Genomic DNA, 20,051 nt, shown 5'->3' with positions numbered 1-20,051 from the left:
ATAGAGATGCAAACATAGAGATCGGACTTGAGGTCCACAGGGGTAGGGGGGAAGAGGAAGCTGGGACGTAGTGAGAGAGTAGCATTGACATATACACACTACCAAACGTAAAATAGATAGCTGGTGAGGAGCTGCTACAGAGCACAGGGAGATCAGCTTGATGGTTTGTGAAGACCTATAGGGGTAGGAGGGAGGGGACATGGGGATGTATGTATACATAGAGCTGATTTACTTTGTTGTACAGCGGAAGCTGGCACAATACTGTAGGGCAATTATACTTCAATAAAGATTAAAAAAAAGCAATGGAAATGGTAAATACATGTGTAGATTTAAATAAATATTGACACTAACCACAACAGTTGGTATAACTCTATTGATAAAGTGGATTTTTAAGGCAAAAGGAATTATTCAAGATTAAATGGGATAATTGATAATCATAAAAGGTTTAGTTGCCCCAGAAAATATATTATTTCTAAATTTATATGCATTTAATAGCAGTCTCAAAATATGTAAGTCAAAAATTGATGGGTGTGAATAAACAAATTTATAATCATAGTGGGAGATTTTAATACACCTTATAAAAAAGATGCAAGATACAGCAAGCGGATGAAAAAATCAGTAAGGATGTGGGAAATTGGAACAACACAATTAAGAAATTTGGCTTAATTGACGTAAATGAAACACTGCACCCGACATCTGCAGAATTCCCATTCTTTTCAAGTGCACATTGACCCTTATCTCATACCATACATGAAAAAATCAATGCTAGATACGTTGTAGTTTTAAATGTGAAAGTCAGAATAATAAAACTTACAAAAGATTAAGGTACTGTTTCTATGATCTTTTAGTACAGAAAGATTTACTAAACAGGAAATAACACAATGAAGCAAATGATTGATAAAATGTACTACATTAAAAATAACTTTTCACCAGAAGACACCATAAGAGAGTGAAAAGGCAAGGTACAGAGGGGAAAACAGACATTTACAACATTTTGTAAAGACTCTTACAAATCAATGATATGGACAACTATAAGAAAATGAGCGATAGGATTGGATAGTCGCATCACAAGGCTATCCAAATAAAATATACTAAAGGTTTTCATCATTATTAATAATCAGAGGAATACAAATTAAAACCACAATGAGATAACACATCTACCAGGATGGCTACATATTTAAATTTTTCAAATCTTTGAGATAATTATTGATTCATAGGGAGTCAAAAAAATAGTACAGAATGGTCCAGTGTATCCTTCACCCAGATAACCTCGAAAGGTTATCTTAGATAACTAAATCTAATTAAATCTAATATCTTAGATAATTAAATCACAATATTAAAACCAGGAGATTGATGTTTGTTATCTTAAATGTGTGTGTATATATCTCTGTCATTTTATTACATATAGGTTCACATAACTACCATCAAAGTCGAGGCATTGCATTATCACCACAAAGATCTCCCTTGTGCTATTAAATTTACACCCATCTGCCTTCCCTCTGCTATTCCTAATCCCTGGTAGCTATCAATCTGTTCTCCATCTCTATAATGTTGTCATTTTGAGAATGTTATGTAATGGAATCATATAGCTTGTTACCTTTTGAGACCAATATTTTTTCAATCATAATGCCCTTGAAGTCCATCCAAACTGTTGTTTACATCCATAGTCTGGTCCTTTTCGAAAAGACTAAATTTTTAAAAACTGACAGTACCAAGTGTTGATGAGGGTGTAGAGCAAGAGCAACTTTAATATACTGCTAATGGGAATGTAAATAGGTACAACCACTATGAAAACGTATTTGCCATTTTCTACTAAAGTTGAAGTGCACCACCTGATTCAACAATTCTATTCCTGGTAGATACTCAATAAAAATGTATGTCTTCATAAATCACAGGAATATTTTCTTGGATCCATCTCCTAACGTAAGGGAAATAAAAGCAAAAATAAACAAATGGGACCTAACTAAACTTAAAAAATTTTGCATGGCAGAGGAAACCATTGACAAAAAGAAATAACAACCTACTGAATGAGAAATTATTTGCAAATGATAGGACCAAATAACTAGTTTGCAAAGTAGTTAATACCCAACATAGATAAACAGCTCATACAATGTAACATAAAAAAAAAAAAAAGACTAAAAAATGGGCTGAGGAACTGAATAGATATTTTTCCTAAGAGGACATGCGGGTGGTCAACAGGCACGTGAAAAGATGCTTAGCATCACCGGTCATCAGGGAAATACAGATCAGAACCACAATGAAATATCACTTCACACCTGTCAGAGTGGCTCTCATCTAAAAGAACACAAACAACAAATGTTGGCAAGGGTTTGGAGAGAAGCGAACCTTCCTACGCTATTGGTGGGAATGTAAATTGGTGTAGCCACTGTGGTAAACAGCATGGGGGTTTCTCCAAAAACTAAAAGTAGGACTACCATATGACCTGGAAATTCTAGTCCTGGGTATGTATCTGAAAAAAAAATACTAATTTAAAAAGACACATGCACCCCAATGTTCATAGCAGCATTATTTACAATTGCCAAAATATGGAAGCAACCTAAGTGTGCATCAACAGATGAATGCATAAAGAAGATGTGGTGTGTATATATATGTACATACACACGCAACGGAATACTACTCAGCCATTAAAAAAGAACAAAATTTGCCATTTGCAGCAACATGGTTGTACATGGAAGGCATTATACTAAGTGCAGTAAGTCAGAGAAAGACAAATACTGTATGATCATTTGTATGAGGAATCTAAAAAAAATACAACAAACTAGTGAATATAACAAAAAAGAAATAGTCTCACAGGTATAGAGAACAAACTAGTGGTTACCAGTGAGGAGAGGGAAGAAGGGGTGGGCAATATAGGTGTGGGGTAGTAAGAAGTACAAACTATTAGGTATAGGATAAGCTACGAGGACATGTACATATCCAGGGATATAGCCAATTTTATAAGAACTATAAATGGAGTTTATAGTTATTTATAAGAACTGTAAATAACTTTAAAAATTGTGAATTACTGTATTGTACACCTGTAACATAACTTATATATCAACTATACTTCAATTTAAAAAAAGAGGGAAAAAATTATTCACCAAAATAAGTGTTTTGTAAAAACGTATTTATAGCAACATTACTTATAATAGCAATAGCCTGGAATCGAACTGAACTCTCATCAGCAGTAGAAAGGATTTTTTAACATGCGGTTTGATTATGCAATAGAGTACGTTAGAGCAGGGATGGACAAACTTTTTTCTGTAAAGAGGTATGTAGTAAATATTTTAGGCTTTGTATATCAAACACTGACTGTGGCAACTACTCAACCCTGCAATGGTAGCATTGGAACAGCCGTGTGCAATATGTAAACAAACGGATGTATTCCAATAAAACTATTTACGAAAACAAACTTTAGCCTTTAGGGGGTGTAGTTTGCTGACCTCTGCTATAGAGCCATAAACTATAGATGAATCTCATAAAGATAATTTTATGTACAAGAAACCATACATTGTGATAACCTTTTTATAAAATTCAAAAAAAGGCAAAATTAATCTATAGAATTAAAGTCAGAGTACTGGTTATCTTTAGGAAAAAAGAGAGGGTAGTGATAAGGAAGAGCATGAAGGTTACTTCTAGGGTGCTAGTTATATCATCTTTACCCGAATGGTGGTTCCACAGGTCTGTTCACTTTTGACTACTTATTGAGGCATATGCTTGTGATTTATGCCCTTCTCTAGTGTGTGTATATATATGTAGATTTGAGTGTTTTATACCTTAATTAGTTTTAAAAGTTAAAACAAACATTATTTGTGTTACCATCAGAATAGAACTATGTTTATTCATTTTTGGCATATGATGAACGTAAATAAATCTTCACTGAAGTGGGAGTTGCTAGTAGAAAGCTCTGTAGCAAGGTAAGGGACGGTGAGGAGTAATGACTCTGAATTAGCTTGAAGAACTTATTGAAGACTTTTGGGAAAGCAATTTTGGTATAGGGGAAGTAATCATTTAAGGCATTTTCATGGAAAGAAGATAGATCCTAGTTTAAAAGACTACCAGATCTAACAAATGGTGTGAGCTGACAAGTAACTATTCACGTTTGAAGACAGAAGGAAAAGATTGTTTGGTTAGCTGTTAAGAGTAAGATGCCACAACTGTTTTGTAATGATGATGTTTAATTTGGCTCATTAGACAAATACTTCTATAATGCTTACACTCTTTGTAGATGTTACTCTGTAAAGGGTCATGGGCCAGTTAGCACTGAGCGGTGTAGATGTGATATAGGGTTTATTGGGGAATACTTACCACAAGTCATAAAATGCAGGCAGTCCCTCAAACTCTTTTTACCCCCAACAGCTTCAACCAGGCTTCAGTAGTTTTCATGCACTATGGCCAAATGATCTTCCAGGAGAGAATGGCCTCCACCTCTGTAATGTTTTACATACATGTGTGTCAGAGCAGAGAACATCTATGTGATTACATAACAAAAATTAGGAAGGGGTCCTAGGGGCATGGATGGGCCCATTTTTCCTTTGAGCTAACAACTTAGACCTACTCAGCATCCTTGCTGCTAAGCTTATAAAAGGGATTTGGAAATGAACCTTCAGAGAGCCATCTAGATTTATCTTTCATCACGTTTCCCACTATTAGAAAATGAGGCGGAAACTTCTTGGGCTAGTATTAAAGGTCTATTAGCTTTCTCCAACTTCCTTATCAGGACTTTTGCCACTAGTTCTAAACAAATTTTGTCATTTACTGAATTATCTTCTAATAAATGATTGCTTATTCCATGCTTCTTGTCTTTGCTCACAGTACCTAATTTATGATGTTTTTCCCTTTCTCTAAATTCTCATTCTAAGAGCTGCTTTTGTCCCATCTCTTATGTGATGCCTGCCTTATGATCCAATTCTGATACCAAACATTATCACTTTTCATATACTAATATTTTTATGTGTACATTTCTTTCTATTTAACTTGTAAATTCCTTAAGGGTAGGGAACATGTATTAGATTACTTTGTAACCTATACAATACTATAGATTGTAATACTATAATACTATAATATTATAGGTAATACTATAATACCCTAGTGGTCTTGTGTGTAAATGCTCAACAAATAATAAGAATGTATGCTCTTATAATGTATTTTAATTATAAAAACATTATGAATATTTTAGGGTTCTCGATGCCGCTTAGATCCTGAATATTAATTGTTATTAAGTATAATGCTAGATTCTTTATTAGAACATCTTTTTTTTTTTTTGGTTGCAATCAATTCCTGTTTTTAAAACTCATTTTTTTTGAGATTGGTATCAATTATTGTCTGTTGGTTACTCTGTTAGCCAGTTTAGTAATTAGATTCCTCCATTCTGCTTCAGCAAGAAGTTGAGAACTTTAAGAAGCTAAATCTCATTAGTAAAGAGCAGTTTGAAAACCTAACACCTGAACTTCCTTTTGAGCCAAACCAAGAAGTTCCTGTAGCACCTTCACAGTCCAGGCAAGGTATGTAAATGTGCTTTTGTGTAAGTGTCTGAATAATATTAAGCAGTTCTAAATTGATTTTAAAGTTTGCTTCTTTTTTATTTTTGGAAAACATTTAGGTATCTGGTCAAAGACTAGAATTTTAAAACAACTTTTATTTATCCTTTGGTGAACTTCAAAACATTTTAGAGACTTAAAAAATACAGATTGTAAATTTGATGACAGCTATGTAGTAAATGGACATAGTTGGAATGCCACCTTACTCTTGGTGAGTAGGCAGGTAATCACAAAGGTGATCTAGGAGTTCTCTCTTATAACACCAGATCATGCTCAAACCCAAATGCTTACTTAAAAGTAGGCTGAAATTGTTGGTTTTTTATGTGTCTCATTTGATTTTGAGACTGCTGAGATTGCTTCTCTTCTCAAAATAGGGAAAAATTTTCACTGACTTGCTCATTCCTTAAAATAGACCACCAGCATCATTCTTTTGCTTTAAGGCCTTAGCTTTGTGTGAAAATGTAAATATATTTGGGAGATTCATATATTGAATCTGACATTTTTAGGCAAGTGTAATTGATTTTATTATAGTTTTTCCTGAAAGCAAGTTAAAGAAAAACTTTTAATTTGGAAAACTTCAGACATAAACAAAATAGAGCAAATTGTATAATGAAACCCCATGTACCCATTACCTACCCATTAACTACTTTATCATCTCGTAGCCAATTTTATTTCACCTCAACTCCACTCATTCTCCTTACCTCCCACTGGATTTTTTTTTTTTTAAGCTGCAATGCATGGCATATGGGATCTTAGTTCCCTGACCAGGGTATTGAACCTGTGCCCCCTGCAGTGGAAGCATGGAATCTTAACCACTGGACCACCAGGGACGTCCCTCCACTGCCTTTTTTGAAACAAACTCCCAATCATATTATTCATGTTTTTTCATTCTTAAGTATTTCTGTATGTCTTTAAAAAGATAAGGAGTATTTTAACACATGAATAACCCAGTACCATTATCACATCTAAAATTAATAGTAATTCCTTAATATAAAATATCTAGTTGAACTAAAATATCTAGTTCAGATTTTCTCATTCATCACTTAAAAAAACAAACAAACCAGGATCCATATAAATTCCAACCATTGCAGTAGATTGAGATGTCTCTTTTAGTATATAGGTTCATACTGTTTTTTTTTTTTTCCCCTTGAACTTTATTGTAGAAACTAAATAGTTTGTCCTGCAGAATTTCTCACATTCTGGATTTTGCTGATTGCATCCCCATGGTTTCATCCAACCATTTTCTGGCCCTGAGTTTTCTTTAACTGAGATTTTGATAAAGAAGCTTGATCAGATTGAGGCTCACATTTTTGCAAGAATATGTCATATGTTGTGTTGAATACTTATACCAGGAGGCATATAATGCTCGATTGTCTCTCTTTGGTGTTAGCTATTGATAATCATTGTTTTTAGTTTTTATTTCACAAGAGGCTTCAAAATAGTGACAATTCTATTTTCATAAATCCTTCTTAATTTAGTAGATTACTTCCATAAAGAGGATTTCCCTTAATTGACTGTTTGTTTATCCTGAGATAGAGTTCTTACAGGAAAGGGAATGAATGCTTAATTCTTTCCCTGTGTTTACTAGTTTTCAAAGTGATGAGCTGGTCCTCTACATCCTTCTTTTGGTCCTCTATATCAAAATTTGGTAAAGTTTCAGGATATGAAATTAATATACAGAAATTGGTTGCATTTCTATACATTAGCAATGAACTATCAGAAAGAGAAATTAAGGAAACAATCCCATTACAGTCACATCAAGAAGAATAAAAAGCTAGGAATAAACCTACCTAAGGAGGTGAAAGACCTGTACTTGGAAAACTATAAGACACTTATGAAAAAATTAAAGATGACACAAACAAATGGAGAGATATACCATGTTCCTGGATTGGAGGAATTAATATTGTTAAAATGACCATACTACCCAAGGCAATCAACAGATTCAATGCAATCCCTATTAAAATACCAATGGCATTTGTCATAGAACTAGAACAAATAATTTTAAAATTCATATGGAAACACAAAAGACCCTGAATAGCCAAAGCAATCTTGAGAAAGAAAAACAGAGCTGGAGGAGTCAGGATCCCTGACTTAAGAATATACTACAAAATCTACAGTAATCAAAACAGTGTGGTACTGGCACAAAAACCAACATATAGATCAATAGAACAGGATAGAAAGTCCAGAAATAAACCCACGCACCTATGATCAATTAGTCTACAACAAAGGAGGCAAGAATGTGTAGTGGAGAAAAGAATCTCTTCAATAAGTTGTCCTGGGAAAACTGGACAGCTACATGTACAGCAATGAAATTAGAACATTCTCTTAACATCATATACAAAAATAAACTCAAAATGGATTAAAGACCCAAATGTAAGATCATAAACCATAAAACTCCTAGAGGAAAACATAGGCAGAACATTCTATGACATAAATCATAGCAATGTTTTTTTGCATCTTCCTCCTAAAGCAAAAGAAATAAAGCAAAAATAAACAAGTGGGAACTAATTAAATTTAAAGGATTTTGCATGGCAAAGGAAACCATCGACAAAAGGAAATGACAGTCTACTGAATGGGAGAAATTATTTGCAAATGATATGACCGATAAAGGGTTAATATCCAGCATATATAAATGGCTCATACAATGGAACATCAAAAAAACAAACAACCCAATTAAAAAATGGGCTGAAAAACTGAATAGTCATTTTTCCTGAGAGGACATACAGGTGGCCAGCAGGCACATGAAAAGATGCTCAGCATTGCTAATCATCAGGGAAATGCAAATCAAAACCACAATGAACTATAACCTCACACCTGTCAGGATGGCTCTAATCCAAAAGAACACAAATAACAAATGTTGGCAAGGGTGTGGAGAGAAGGGAACTCTCCTACACTGTTGGTGGGAATGTAAATTGGTGCAGCCACTGAGGAAAACAGTGTGGAGGTTCCTCAAAAAGCTAAAAGTAGAACTACCATAGGACCTGGTTATTCCAGTCCTGGGTATATATCTGAAAAAAACAAAAACACTAATTTAAAGACACATGCACCCTAGTGTTCATAGCAGCAATATTTACAATTGCCAAGATATGGAAGCAGTTTGTGTCCATCGATAGATGAATGGATAAAAATGATGTGGTATATATAGATATACAATGGAATACTACTCAGCCATAAAAAAGAACAAAATTTTGCCATTTTCAGCAACATGGATGGACTTGGCGGACATTATACTAAGTGAAATAAATTAGAGAAAGACAAATACTCTATGACCTCACTTATATGTGGAATCTAAAAAATACAACAAACTATGAATATAACAACAACAACAAAACAGACTCACAGATATAGAGAACAAACTAGTGGTTACCAGTGGGGAAAGGGAAGTGGGGAGTGGATTATGAGGTTAGGGGATTAAGAGGTACAAACTATTACGTGTAAAATAAGCTGCAAGGGTATACTGTATAACATGGAGAATATAGCCAATGTTTTATAATAACTACATGGGGTATAACCTTTAAAAATTGTGAATCACTATATTGTACACCTACAACTTATATAGTATTGTACATCAACTATACTTCAATTAAAAAAATTATCACTATGATCTCATAAATACATTAGATGGGTTTTACTCTATTGTTATTGATACTTGTGCAAATTATCAGTTTGTTGACTTTTTGCTTCAAATCTACCTTTCATTGCTGTGTTCTGTGGTAATGGAGTTGGACTCTTAACTGTCTTGTTTGCCAGGTGGCCTGATGTTAAGCTTTGTCAGTACCCTAGTTTCTACTGAATTGGTCATTATTTCTAGGCCTTTTCCACTGAAAGAGCTTGGAAAATTTTTTTAAAGAAAATTACATTATGAATTTATGTTGGTATTTTTTGTTCAAATTTAGGATTAAAGGTTTTAATTTGTAAGATTTTACATTTGTACCATTTTTTACTTACATGAAAAAAAATATCATTCCTAAGCACAGTAACAGAATTGTTTGTCCTATGATATAATAGTTTCAGAATAACAATAATATAAAATAATATTACTATAAATATTAAAAGAAGCTTACTTTCTAAAAAATTCTTTAAATTTTTAAACTTTGAACTTTTAAAAACTTTATACTTTTAAACTTTTTATTTTTTTAATATTCTTAGGGTATTCCACTAAGAATGTTCAGTCTAATGACAAGATTTTTTGTGTTGGTTAGTTTGAGTACATTAAAATTGATAATTAATGCTCCTCAGTACATCATAAAGCCCCAAGAGGTATATTTTATTTTATTTATTTAAATTCCCAGGATCCACTTTTAACTTTTTAATAAATTATGCCATACAGTACAGTCTTAAAATTCAGTGACTTGGGGCTTCCTAGGTGGCGTAGTGGTTAAGAATCCACCTGTCAATGCAGGGGACATGGGTTCGATCCCTGCTCCAGGAAGATCCCACATGCCTCGGAGCAACTAAGCCCGTGTGCCGCAACTGTTGAGCCTGTGCTTTAGAGCCCATGAGCCACAACTATTGAGCCCATGTGCTGCAACTACTGAAGCTCACGTGCCTAGAGCCCATGCTCCACAACACGAGAAGCCACGGCAATGAGGAGCCCGCGCACCACAGCGAAGGGTAGCCCCCTCTCGCCGCAACTAAAGCCCGCACACAGGAAAAGGAGACCCAACACAGCCAATTAAATAAATAAATAAATAAATAAATAAATAAATAAATAATACAATTCAGTGACTCAAAGTGATTTAAAGTTATTATTGAAGTCAGGGTGAGTTGTGTAATTTTTGTACAATGAAAGAAGTGACCACATTTTAAATAAATGAAGATTTCATGTTAGCATCTTTGTTTAGTTTGGCATTTTGAACTATATACCCTATGAGAACTATTAAAGAACTATGCAAAATCTTGGAATAAAGTACAGATTATACTCTGGTCCCCTGATAATCTCAATAATTTTTATTGTTGAACGTGCAAAGGGAAAAAAGATAGCACTCCATTTTCAAAAGGAAAAAAGCATAGGGGATGTGGTTCACAGCTACAAAAATACATGTGATACATTTGAAAATGGAGCTTTCTTAAGGGGAGTGTTCTGGTCAACTATCAGCATCTTCTATTGCCAATAAGTAAATATTCTCCCGTATGCACAGTTTGGAATGCATCATATCTACCACCCTTCATTTTATTCGTTTTACTTAATATCATACCATGGGCACTTTCCCAAGTTGTTAAATCCCACAAAGATAAATTTTACAATACATAAAAGTAACAAAAAATTAGTGGGAAGGGATGGGAGAGATAGGGGTATGGGATTAAGAGATACAAACTACTATGTGTAAAATAGATAAGCAACAGGGATATATTGTGCAGTACAGAGGAGTATAGCCATTGTTTTGTAATAATTTTAAATGGAGTGTAATCCATAAAAGTATTGAATCATTATGTTGTATGCCTGAAATGAATTTAATGTTGTAAATCAATTATACTACTATTTTAAAAAATCAATATGAAGAAAAGATTGACATCAGTAGAAAAAGTAGTAAACAAAACATAAACTGGAGCTTCACATAGAGGAAAACCATATGGCTGGTAAATATGAAAAGATATTATACTCTTTGCTGAGATTTGCCAATTAAAACCCTGGTTACATACCATATTATAACCCAGCAGTTTCACTTCAAGAGATACTCTTGCAAATGTTTACCAAAAAGAACAGTTATAACAACATTGTTCATAATATAAAAAACAAATGGAAGCTAAAAAATACTCATTTATAGTGGAATATAATATGTGGCATATTCGTATAAAGGAAAAATATGCAGCAGTGGAAAATGAAGGAAGTAAAGCTACATGTGACAGAATGGGTTAATCTTAAAAGTAGAGGATGTATAATATTAGAAGTTCACTCAATCTAATGCCATCATATAAATGGATACATGCATAGCTTTTAGAAACCATGAAGAGCAAGAGGAAGTAAAATAAAAATTTATGTAGTGTTTAATTCCTGAGAAAAGGGAGGAATCCCATTTGGAACATCTGTAAATGGGTTTGCCTGCATCTGGAATTTATGCATTAGTCTAGTTGGTGGATTTGTGGGTGCCAACTGTATGTTTTCTTTAAAATTTTGCCTTCCTGGGTTATAAGTGATTAAGCTCTTTAAGTCTCAGATATTTACCAGAAGGTGTTTTTTAAAATACAGTGTTTTTGGAAAGCTTGAATATTTTCCATACTTAATTTTTTGTTCTCATTTTCATTTCTAAATCAACTGTGTTTTTAAATCTGTATATATGTTTATTAATCTTCATGTGCTATAATCTCTAATTTAAGGAATATGAGCAGAAAAAAATAAAATTAAGCAAAAATTAAGAAGATAGAAATCAATCCAACATACTGGCATGATAAATGTTGAATAAATTAAATTCCAGTTATAAAGACAATTATGGATTGGATTTAAAGAATATTCAGTACTATGCTGTTTGTATGTCATAGTGTACAGAAAGATTGAAAGGTGAAAAGATGGGAAATGTTATAAAACAACAATACTATTAAAAAAAAGAACTGCTACTGCTATTACAAAATAGAATCTAAGCCAAAAAAAAAAAAAGTTTTTGTTTTCACTGTCTTTAATATCTGTCTTCCTATTTATCCCCTATACGTGATTCAAACAGGCTTCTGCCCCTCACACCACAGCTTTTTTTAAAAATAAATTTATTTATTTATTTACTTTATTTATTGGCTGCTTTGGGTCTTCGTTGCTGCACACAGGCTTTCTCTAGTTGCTGTGAGTGGGGGCTACTCTTCATTGTGGTGTGCAGGCTCCTCATTGTAGTAGCTTCTCTTGTTGCAGAGCACAGGCTTTAGGCTCATGGGCTTCAATAGTTGTGGCATATGGGCTCAATAGCTGTGGCTCTCGGGCTCTAGAGCACAGGCTCAATAGCTGTGGTACATGTGCTTAGTTGCTCCGCGGCATGTGGAATCTTCCCAGAACAGGGATCGAACCCGTGTTCCCTGCATTGGCAGGTGGATTCTTAACCACTGTGCCACCTAGGAAGTCCCACACCACAGCTTGTGATAGTGCCTCTAGAGATACTGTGTTTAAGAGGGGTCAAATGAATCATCATCTTCCCTGACAGCATTGGCTCAATCATTCTCTGTCTTGAAACACATTCTTCTTCCTTATACACTATTTACTTAGTTCTCATTCTATTGGGTGGGCCAAAAAGTGCCTTTGGTTTTTTAAGTAAAAATAAAAGACACATTTTTCATTTTCATCAAGAACTTTATTGAACAACGTATTCACCCTTTTGTTCCACTACCTTCTGCCATTTTTCAGGCAACTTCATAATTCCATCTTCCCAAAAACCTTTTATCTTTTTGAGCAAAAAACTGTCCCAGGTGTCTTTTAGAGTCTTCCAGGGAATTGAAGTTTCTTCCATTAAGAGAATTTTGTAAAGACCTAAATAAATGGAAATCCGAAGGTGCAATGTCTGGTGAATACAGCAGATGAGTGAGAACTTCTCAGCCAAGCTTAGCAGTTTTTGCCTGGTCATCAAAACAACGTGGTCTTGCCATATCCTGATGGAAGATTATACATTTTCTGTTGACTGATTCTGGATGCTTTTTGTCAAGTGCCACTTTCATTTGGTCTAACTGGGAGCAGTACTTGTTGGAATTAATTGTTTGGTTTTCCTGAAGGAGCTCATAATAGAGGACTCCCTTCCAGTCCCACCATATACACAATATCATCTTCTTTGGATGAAGACCAGCCTTTGGTGTGGTTGGTGATGGTTCATTTCACTTGCCCCACAATCTCTTCCTTTCCACAATGTTGTACAGGATCCACTTTTCATCACCTGTCACAATTTGTTTTAAAAACGAAACAGGGACTTCCCTGGTGGCACAGTGGTTAAGAATCTGTCTGCCAATGCGGAGGACACGGGTTCAATCCCTGCTCCAGGAAGATCCCACATGCCACGGAGCAGCTAAACCCGTGCCCCACAACTATTGAGTCTGTGCTCTAGAGCCCTCGAGCCACAGTTATTGAGCCCGTGTGCCTCAACTGCTGAAGCCCACGTGCCTAGAGCCCATACTCCGCAACAAGAGAAGCCACGGCAGTCAGGAGCCTTTGCATCACAATGAAGAGTAGCCCCGACTTGAGGCAACTAGAGAAAGCCCTTGTGCAGCAGCAAAGACCCAACACAGCCAATAAATAAATAAGTAAATTTATTTTTTTTAAAAAAGGAACATTTTCATTACATTTCAGTAGAGAATTGCATGTGGAAACATGGTCAAGATGGTTTGTTTCTCTTAACTTAGGTGGAACTCAAACATCAAAGTGATTCACATAACCAAATGATTTGGTTTGGAACAATCATTTGGTGCAAATGATTTCCAGCGTTTGATTTGGATATTTTGAGTATGTCAGCTATCTCCTACATGATATAACATTGACCATTCTCAATTAATGTCTCGATTTGATCACCGTCAACTTCAACTTGTCTGCCTGTGGAGCATCATCCAGCGAGAAATCTCCAGCACAAAACTTCACAAACCACTTTTGGCACGTTCAGTCAGTCACAGCACCTTCTCCATACGCTGCACAAATCTTTTGCATTTCAGTTGTGTTTTTACCTTTCTTGAAATAATAAAGCATAATATACCAAAAATGTTGCTTTTTTTCTTTCGTCTTCAGTATTAAAATGGCCACACAAAAATTCACCAATTTTGATGTCTTTTTGTAAATGCACACTGATATGACAGCTGTCACATACAGTCTAACAAAATTGTTTCAAGTGAAGTTAAATGCTACTAAGTGCTACTAGAGCCATCTTATGGAAAAAACCAAAGGAACCTTTTGGCCCACCCAATACTTCAGGGAGTTTTATTTGCTGGTTCTTCCCCGTTTCCTCAAGCTTTGGATGCTTTAGCACCTATTCTTCAAATTTCTTCTGTTTCTGATCCTCAGTAACTCTTCAGGTGATGGTATTTAGTTTCATGGTTTTAAATAGCATCCTTATGCTAATGAGTGTCAAATTTATGTGTACAGACTCCATCCTATATTCCATATAAATAATCAACTGTGTAGTCAAGTTTCACTTGGATATTTTATAAACAAGTCAAACTTCATATGTTCAAAATCCAAAGCCTGAATTCCCATCCCTTTCCAAGGACTTCTCCTCCCAGACTTCCACATCTCTGTAAATGTTAACTGCATCTTTCTAGTTGTACAGGTAAGAAAAAAAATCTTGATATTATCTTTGATCCCTTTCTTTTTCAACTTCTCTTACTCCTTGGCAGATTATATCCATTACCCTTTAAAATATATCCAAGACCTAACCAATTCTAACCTTCTCTACTTCTGTCACCCTGGCAAAAGCCACCATCATTTTACCATTGGTTAATAACAACTCCTAATCTGTCTCTTTCCTTTTGTTCCACCTTACAAGGATCCATAGTTATCTTCTTTGTTTTCTTTAAAAAAAGAAGTATAATTTTTATTCAGTAAATTTCACACTTTTTGTATATACAGTTTTGGGAATTTTGACAGATGCATACAGTCATGCGCTTACCACCTACTCAAATTACAGCACAGTTCCATTACTCCTCCTAAATTCTCCCATGCTTCTTTGTAGTCAAGCCCATGCCTAGTCTTTGGAAGCCTGTTTTCTATTTTCTACTCCTATAATTTTGCCTTTATCAGAATATCATATGAATGGAATTGTATAGAGTGTAGCCTTTTGAGTCTGGCTTCTTTCATTTAGTGTAATGCATTTGAGGTTCATCCATATTTTTGTGTTATTTGTTCCTTTTTACTAGTAGGTAATATTCTGTTAACATGGATATAAGCATTAGTTGAAGAACACGTGGGTTGTTTTTAGTTTTGGGTGATTATCAATAAAAGTGCTTTAAATATTTGCATATAGGTTTTGATGAGATTATAAGTTTCCATTTCACTTGGGTAAATACTTAGGAGTGGGATTGCTGGGTCATGTGATAAGTGTATGTTTAACTTTATAAGAAACTTTCTAATGGTTTTCCAAACAGGCTGTGTCATTTGCATTCCCACTAACAATGTATGAGGGTTCCAGTTGTTCCATGTCGTTACCAGCACTTGGTATTGTAACTTTTAAAAAATTTTTGCCATTCTAATAGGTATGTAGTAGTATCTCATTGTGACTAACTATGCTGAGCATCTTTTCTGTGCTTATTTGCCATCAGTATTATCTTTGGTGAAGTGACTGCGCAAAATTTTGATTTTGGGGTTTTTTTTTTTTTTTGAGTTTTCTTACTGAGCTTTGAGAGTTATTTATTCTGGTTCAAATTTTTATTACATATGTAATTTGCATATATCTTTTCCCAATCTAGAGTTTATCTTTTCATTTTCTTAAGAGTGCCTTTTGGAAGTTCCCTGGTGGTCTAGTGGTTAGGATCTGGTGCTTTCACTGCCGTTGCCTGGGTTCAGTCCCTGGTTGGGAAACTGAGATCCTGCAAGCCATGTGTTGTGGCCAAAACAAACAAAGAACAAAAAAAGAGTGCCTTTTTAAGAAAAGAAGTTTTTTTTTTGGCCATGCTGCGTGACTTGTGGGATACTGATGTGAACTTCTTATTTTTAATGATGTGCAATTTTAAAAAATTTTTATGGATTAGTCTTTTGGTGTCTAGGTAAGAAATCTCTGCTTAATCCAAAAGCCAAAGATTTTCTTTTTCAATTTTTTTTTGATCAGCAAAAGGTTTATTGCAGGGCCAAGCAAGGAGGACCATGGCTTTTGCTTAAAAGCCCAAACTCCCTGATGGTTTTTGGGGAAAAGATTTTATAGGCAGAATCTGGAGTGAGGGCTGCTGGGTTTGTGACTTTCTTCTGATTAGTTGGTGGTAAGGTAACAGGGCAGTGTTCTAGGGCTTTTATGCTCAGCCTGAAGTTACCATATTCCACCTGGGTGGGGACCTTAGTTCCTGTAGAAGAACTCAATGATATGTTGTTATGTATATTCTTTGAGGAGAAACCAGCACCTTGCCCCATTCTGCACTATTGTTTCTTGGTGCTACTCCTTTGTTTCTGCATTCCCTCACTTCCCTGATTAGCAACTGTTTGAATCCGCCCTTTGGAACTCTGGGAGGGTCTAGGAGGCTGAATTACAAGAAATGGGGGACACAAAAAGGATCTGTACCTGGGAGGACCCCATAGGGTGCTGCCCAATTTCAGTTCCCCCTTTTGTTTGATACTCTTCAATCTTGAGAACAGGTGTTGGACAAGAAAGGGAGTAACAAAAGGTAATAACATTTTGTAAAGAGATCTTAATCATAAACTTGACAGAGGAACTCGGTTTTAGGGGACTTGATTTCAGTCCCCACTCCTGTTTCAACCTTCCTCAATTCATTCACGGAATGAGATGATGACCGCTGTAGCTACTTCCTGCTGAAGTGAGGTGTAGTCCTGCCTTCATTTGGGGAATGGACACAGAGTTGGAAATATTCCCCAGTTGCAAGTCCTGGATCTGAGTCTTGTCTGATTAGGATCTCAATCCTTTGGTCTTCCATTTTGATGCAACAGACCCAATTAGAAGTTGGAGGAGTGACAACTGAAACTTTAATAAACAAAATAGATCTCATTCCCTGAGGAATTCAGGAGACTAAGCCTGAAAACCAGTCTGGACCTGGCATATAGGGGGAGACTGGTAGCCAGGAAGCCAGTTGTCTAATTTTATATAAGTAGGTTTTAACTTCTTATGTTGCATTTACAAATACTTAACAGGAGCTATTGGCTACAAAGATTTTCTGTTAGAGGCTTTATATTTTTAGCTTTTACATAATTCAGGTCTCTATTCAATTTTGAGTTAATTGTTTGTTTTTCTTTTTGATATATGATATAAGTATTGGTATGGATATCCAGGGATTTCAGCACCATTTGTTGGAAAGTTTATTCTTTCTCCATTGAATTGCCTTTTTATCTTTGACAAGAACCAATTAATTATATGTTTATAGATTTTGGACTCTATATTCTGTTCATCTTGTCTCTGTTTATCCCTTTGCCACTAGCACAACTTGATAACTGTAATCCTAAAAATCAGTGTATGTCCTCCACCTTTTTTAAAAAAAATAATGTATATTTATTTATTTATTTGGTTGCATTGGGTCTTAGTTGCAGCTTGTGGAATCTTTGCTGTGGCATGCAGGATCTTTTGTTGGGTTGTGCGGGCTTCTCTAGTTGCAGCGTGTGGGTTGCTCTCTAGTTGTGGCTCACAGGCTCCAGAGTGTGTGGGCTCAGTAGTTGCGGCATGCAGACTCAATAGTTGCGGCGTTTGGGCTTAGTTGCCCTGCAGCATGTGGGATCTTAGTTCCCCGACCAAGGATCAAACCCACATCCCCTGCACTGGACGGCAGATTTTTAACGACTGGACCAGCAGGGCAGTCCTTAAATGGTGCTTTAAAGTTTTTACAATCCATTGTTTATTGCTAGTATGTAAAAATACAGTTGATTTTTTAATATTTTCCTTTGTGATGTTAATTTTATGTGTCAACTTAACTGGATCAGAGGATGCCCAGATGTCTGGTTAAACAGTACTTCTGGATGTCTCTGTGAGGCTGTTTCTGCATGAGGTTAGTATCTGAATTGGTGGGCATGGTAAAGTAGATTGCCATCCTCAGCGTGGGTGGACATCATCCAATCCATTGAAGGCCTGAATAGAACAAAAATGTGGAGGAAGGAAGAATTTGCTCCTTTTTTGCTGTCTCAATGTTTTATCTGGGACATCTCATCTCATGTCAGACTGGTATTTATATCATCGACTCCCCTAGGTCTCAGGCCTTTGGACTCAGGCTGAATTACACCACTGGCTTTCCTAAGTCTCCAGCTTATAGATGGCAGATCGTGGGACTTCTCATCCTCCATAATCTTGTAAGCCAATTCCTCATATTACATCTCTGTTTCTATCCTATTTTTTTTTTTTACTCTGGAGAATACTAATACAGCTCTGTATCCTATGATATTGGTAAACTTACTAGCAGTAGTTCTAGTAGCTTTTTCCATAGATTCGTTGATATATTCTACATTGATGTATTTCTACACAGATAATCATGTTGTCTATGAATAGATTCAGTTCTGTTTCTTATTTATCTATACTTTCATTTATTTTCTTCCCTTATTGTATTGGTTGGGACCTCCAGTATGATGTTGAATAGAAGTTATAAGACATCCTTGCTTTGTTTCTGATTTTCGGAGGAAAGCATTTGTCTTTCACTATTAGGTATGATATTTGTTGCAGGTTTTCCATAGATGCCCTTTATCAGGTTGAGGAAGTCCCCTTTTATTTCTAGTGTGCTGAGAGTTTTTAATCATGAGTGGATGCTGATTTTTTTGGAGGAGGGGGTCTTTTTTTCTGGGTCTTTTGAAATCATTATATGGTTTGTCTTCATTGGTTTATTTATGTTGTAAATTATATTGCTTTGTCTTCAAATGTTGAGCTAGTCTAAGAGTCCCAGGATAAACCTCATTTGACTGTGACATATTATCCTTTTTATACATTATTAGATTCAGTTTGCTTTTTTTTTTTTTTTTTTGAGAGGAATGAGGAATATCGGTTTATATTTTTATTTTCTTGGATTATCTTTGTCTGGTTTTGTTATCAGGGAATGCTGGCCTCATAAATGAGTTGGTAAACATTCCCCCCTCTTCTGTATTTTGGAAGAGTTTGTGTACAATTGTTATTATTGATTCTTTATAGAAGTGGTAGAATTTGCTAGTGAAGTCATCTGGGCCTGGAATTGTTGGAATGTTTTTAACAACAAATTAATTTTTTAAAGAGATGTAGGACTATTTAGGTAATCTAGGTTTTCTTTTTTTGTTGTTGTTAATTTTTTTGAACTTTTATTGAGATATAATTGACATACAGTAAACTGCATATATTTAAGGTGTACAATTTGCTATTTTTTTCTTATTAGTAATGTATATATAGCAATCCCAATCTCCCAATTCATCTGCCCCCCCGACCCTGTGCTTTCCCCACTTGGTGTCCATATGTTTGTTCTCTACATTTGTGTCTCTATTTCTGCCTTGCAAACCAGTGGATCTGTACCATTTTTCTATATTCTGCATATATACATTAATATACGGTATTTGTTTTTCTCTTTCTGACTTACTTCACTCTGTATGACAGTCTCTAGGTCCATCCATGTCTCTACGAATGTCCCAGTTTCGTTCCTTCTTATGGCTGAGTAATATTCCATTGTATATATGTACCACTTCTTTATCCATTCATCTGTCGATGGACATTTAGGTTGCTTCCATGACCTGGCTATTGTAAATAGTGCTGCACTGATCATTGGGGTGCATATATCTTTTGAATTATGGTTTTCTCTGGGTATATGCCCAGTAGTGGCATTGCTGGGTCATATGGTAATTCTATTTTTAGTTTTTCAAGGAACCTCCATACTGTTCTCCATAGTGGCTGTACCAATTTACATTCCCACGAACAGTGCAAGAGCATTCCCTTTTCTCCACACCCTCTCCAGCATTTACTGTTT

At 35.3% G+C, this 20,051-nt stretch overlaps 1 protein-coding gene across 15 annotated transcripts in view; it reads left to right on the top strand.

The window, feature by feature from the left end:
- Positions 1-20,051, top strand: part of LARP1B (La ribonucleoprotein 1B) — a 124,958-nt gene that overhangs the window by 66,164 nt on the left and 38,743 nt on the right. For 11 of the 15 annotated variants that reach the window (XM_057705137.1, XM_057705136.1, XM_057705141.1 and 8 more), the window contains one exon: positions 5,381-5,504. The exons of 1 other annotated variant lie outside the window; for it this stretch is intronic. In XM_057705137.1, coding sequence (XP_057561120.1) covers positions 5,381-5,504 — 124 coding nt within the window. Of the gene's footprint in view, positions 1-5,380; positions 5,505-13,847; positions 14,147-18,326; positions 18,427-20,051 lie in introns of those variants that run through there. 3 more of the 15 variants (XM_057705144.1, XM_057705145.1, XR_009048730.1) reach the window with 3 other exon arrangements.

The sequence above is a fragment of the Hippopotamus amphibius genome, chromosome 13 (assembly GCF_030028045.1).
Source record: "Hippopotamus amphibius kiboko isolate mHipAmp2 chromosome 13, mHipAmp2.hap2, whole genome shotgun sequence".
Classification (NCBI taxonomy): domain Eukaryota; kingdom Metazoa; phylum Chordata; class Mammalia; order Artiodactyla; family Hippopotamidae; genus Hippopotamus; species Hippopotamus amphibius.
The sequence above is the reverse complement of the archived record's forward strand: the minus strand, read 5'-3'. Positions and strand labels throughout refer to the sequence as shown.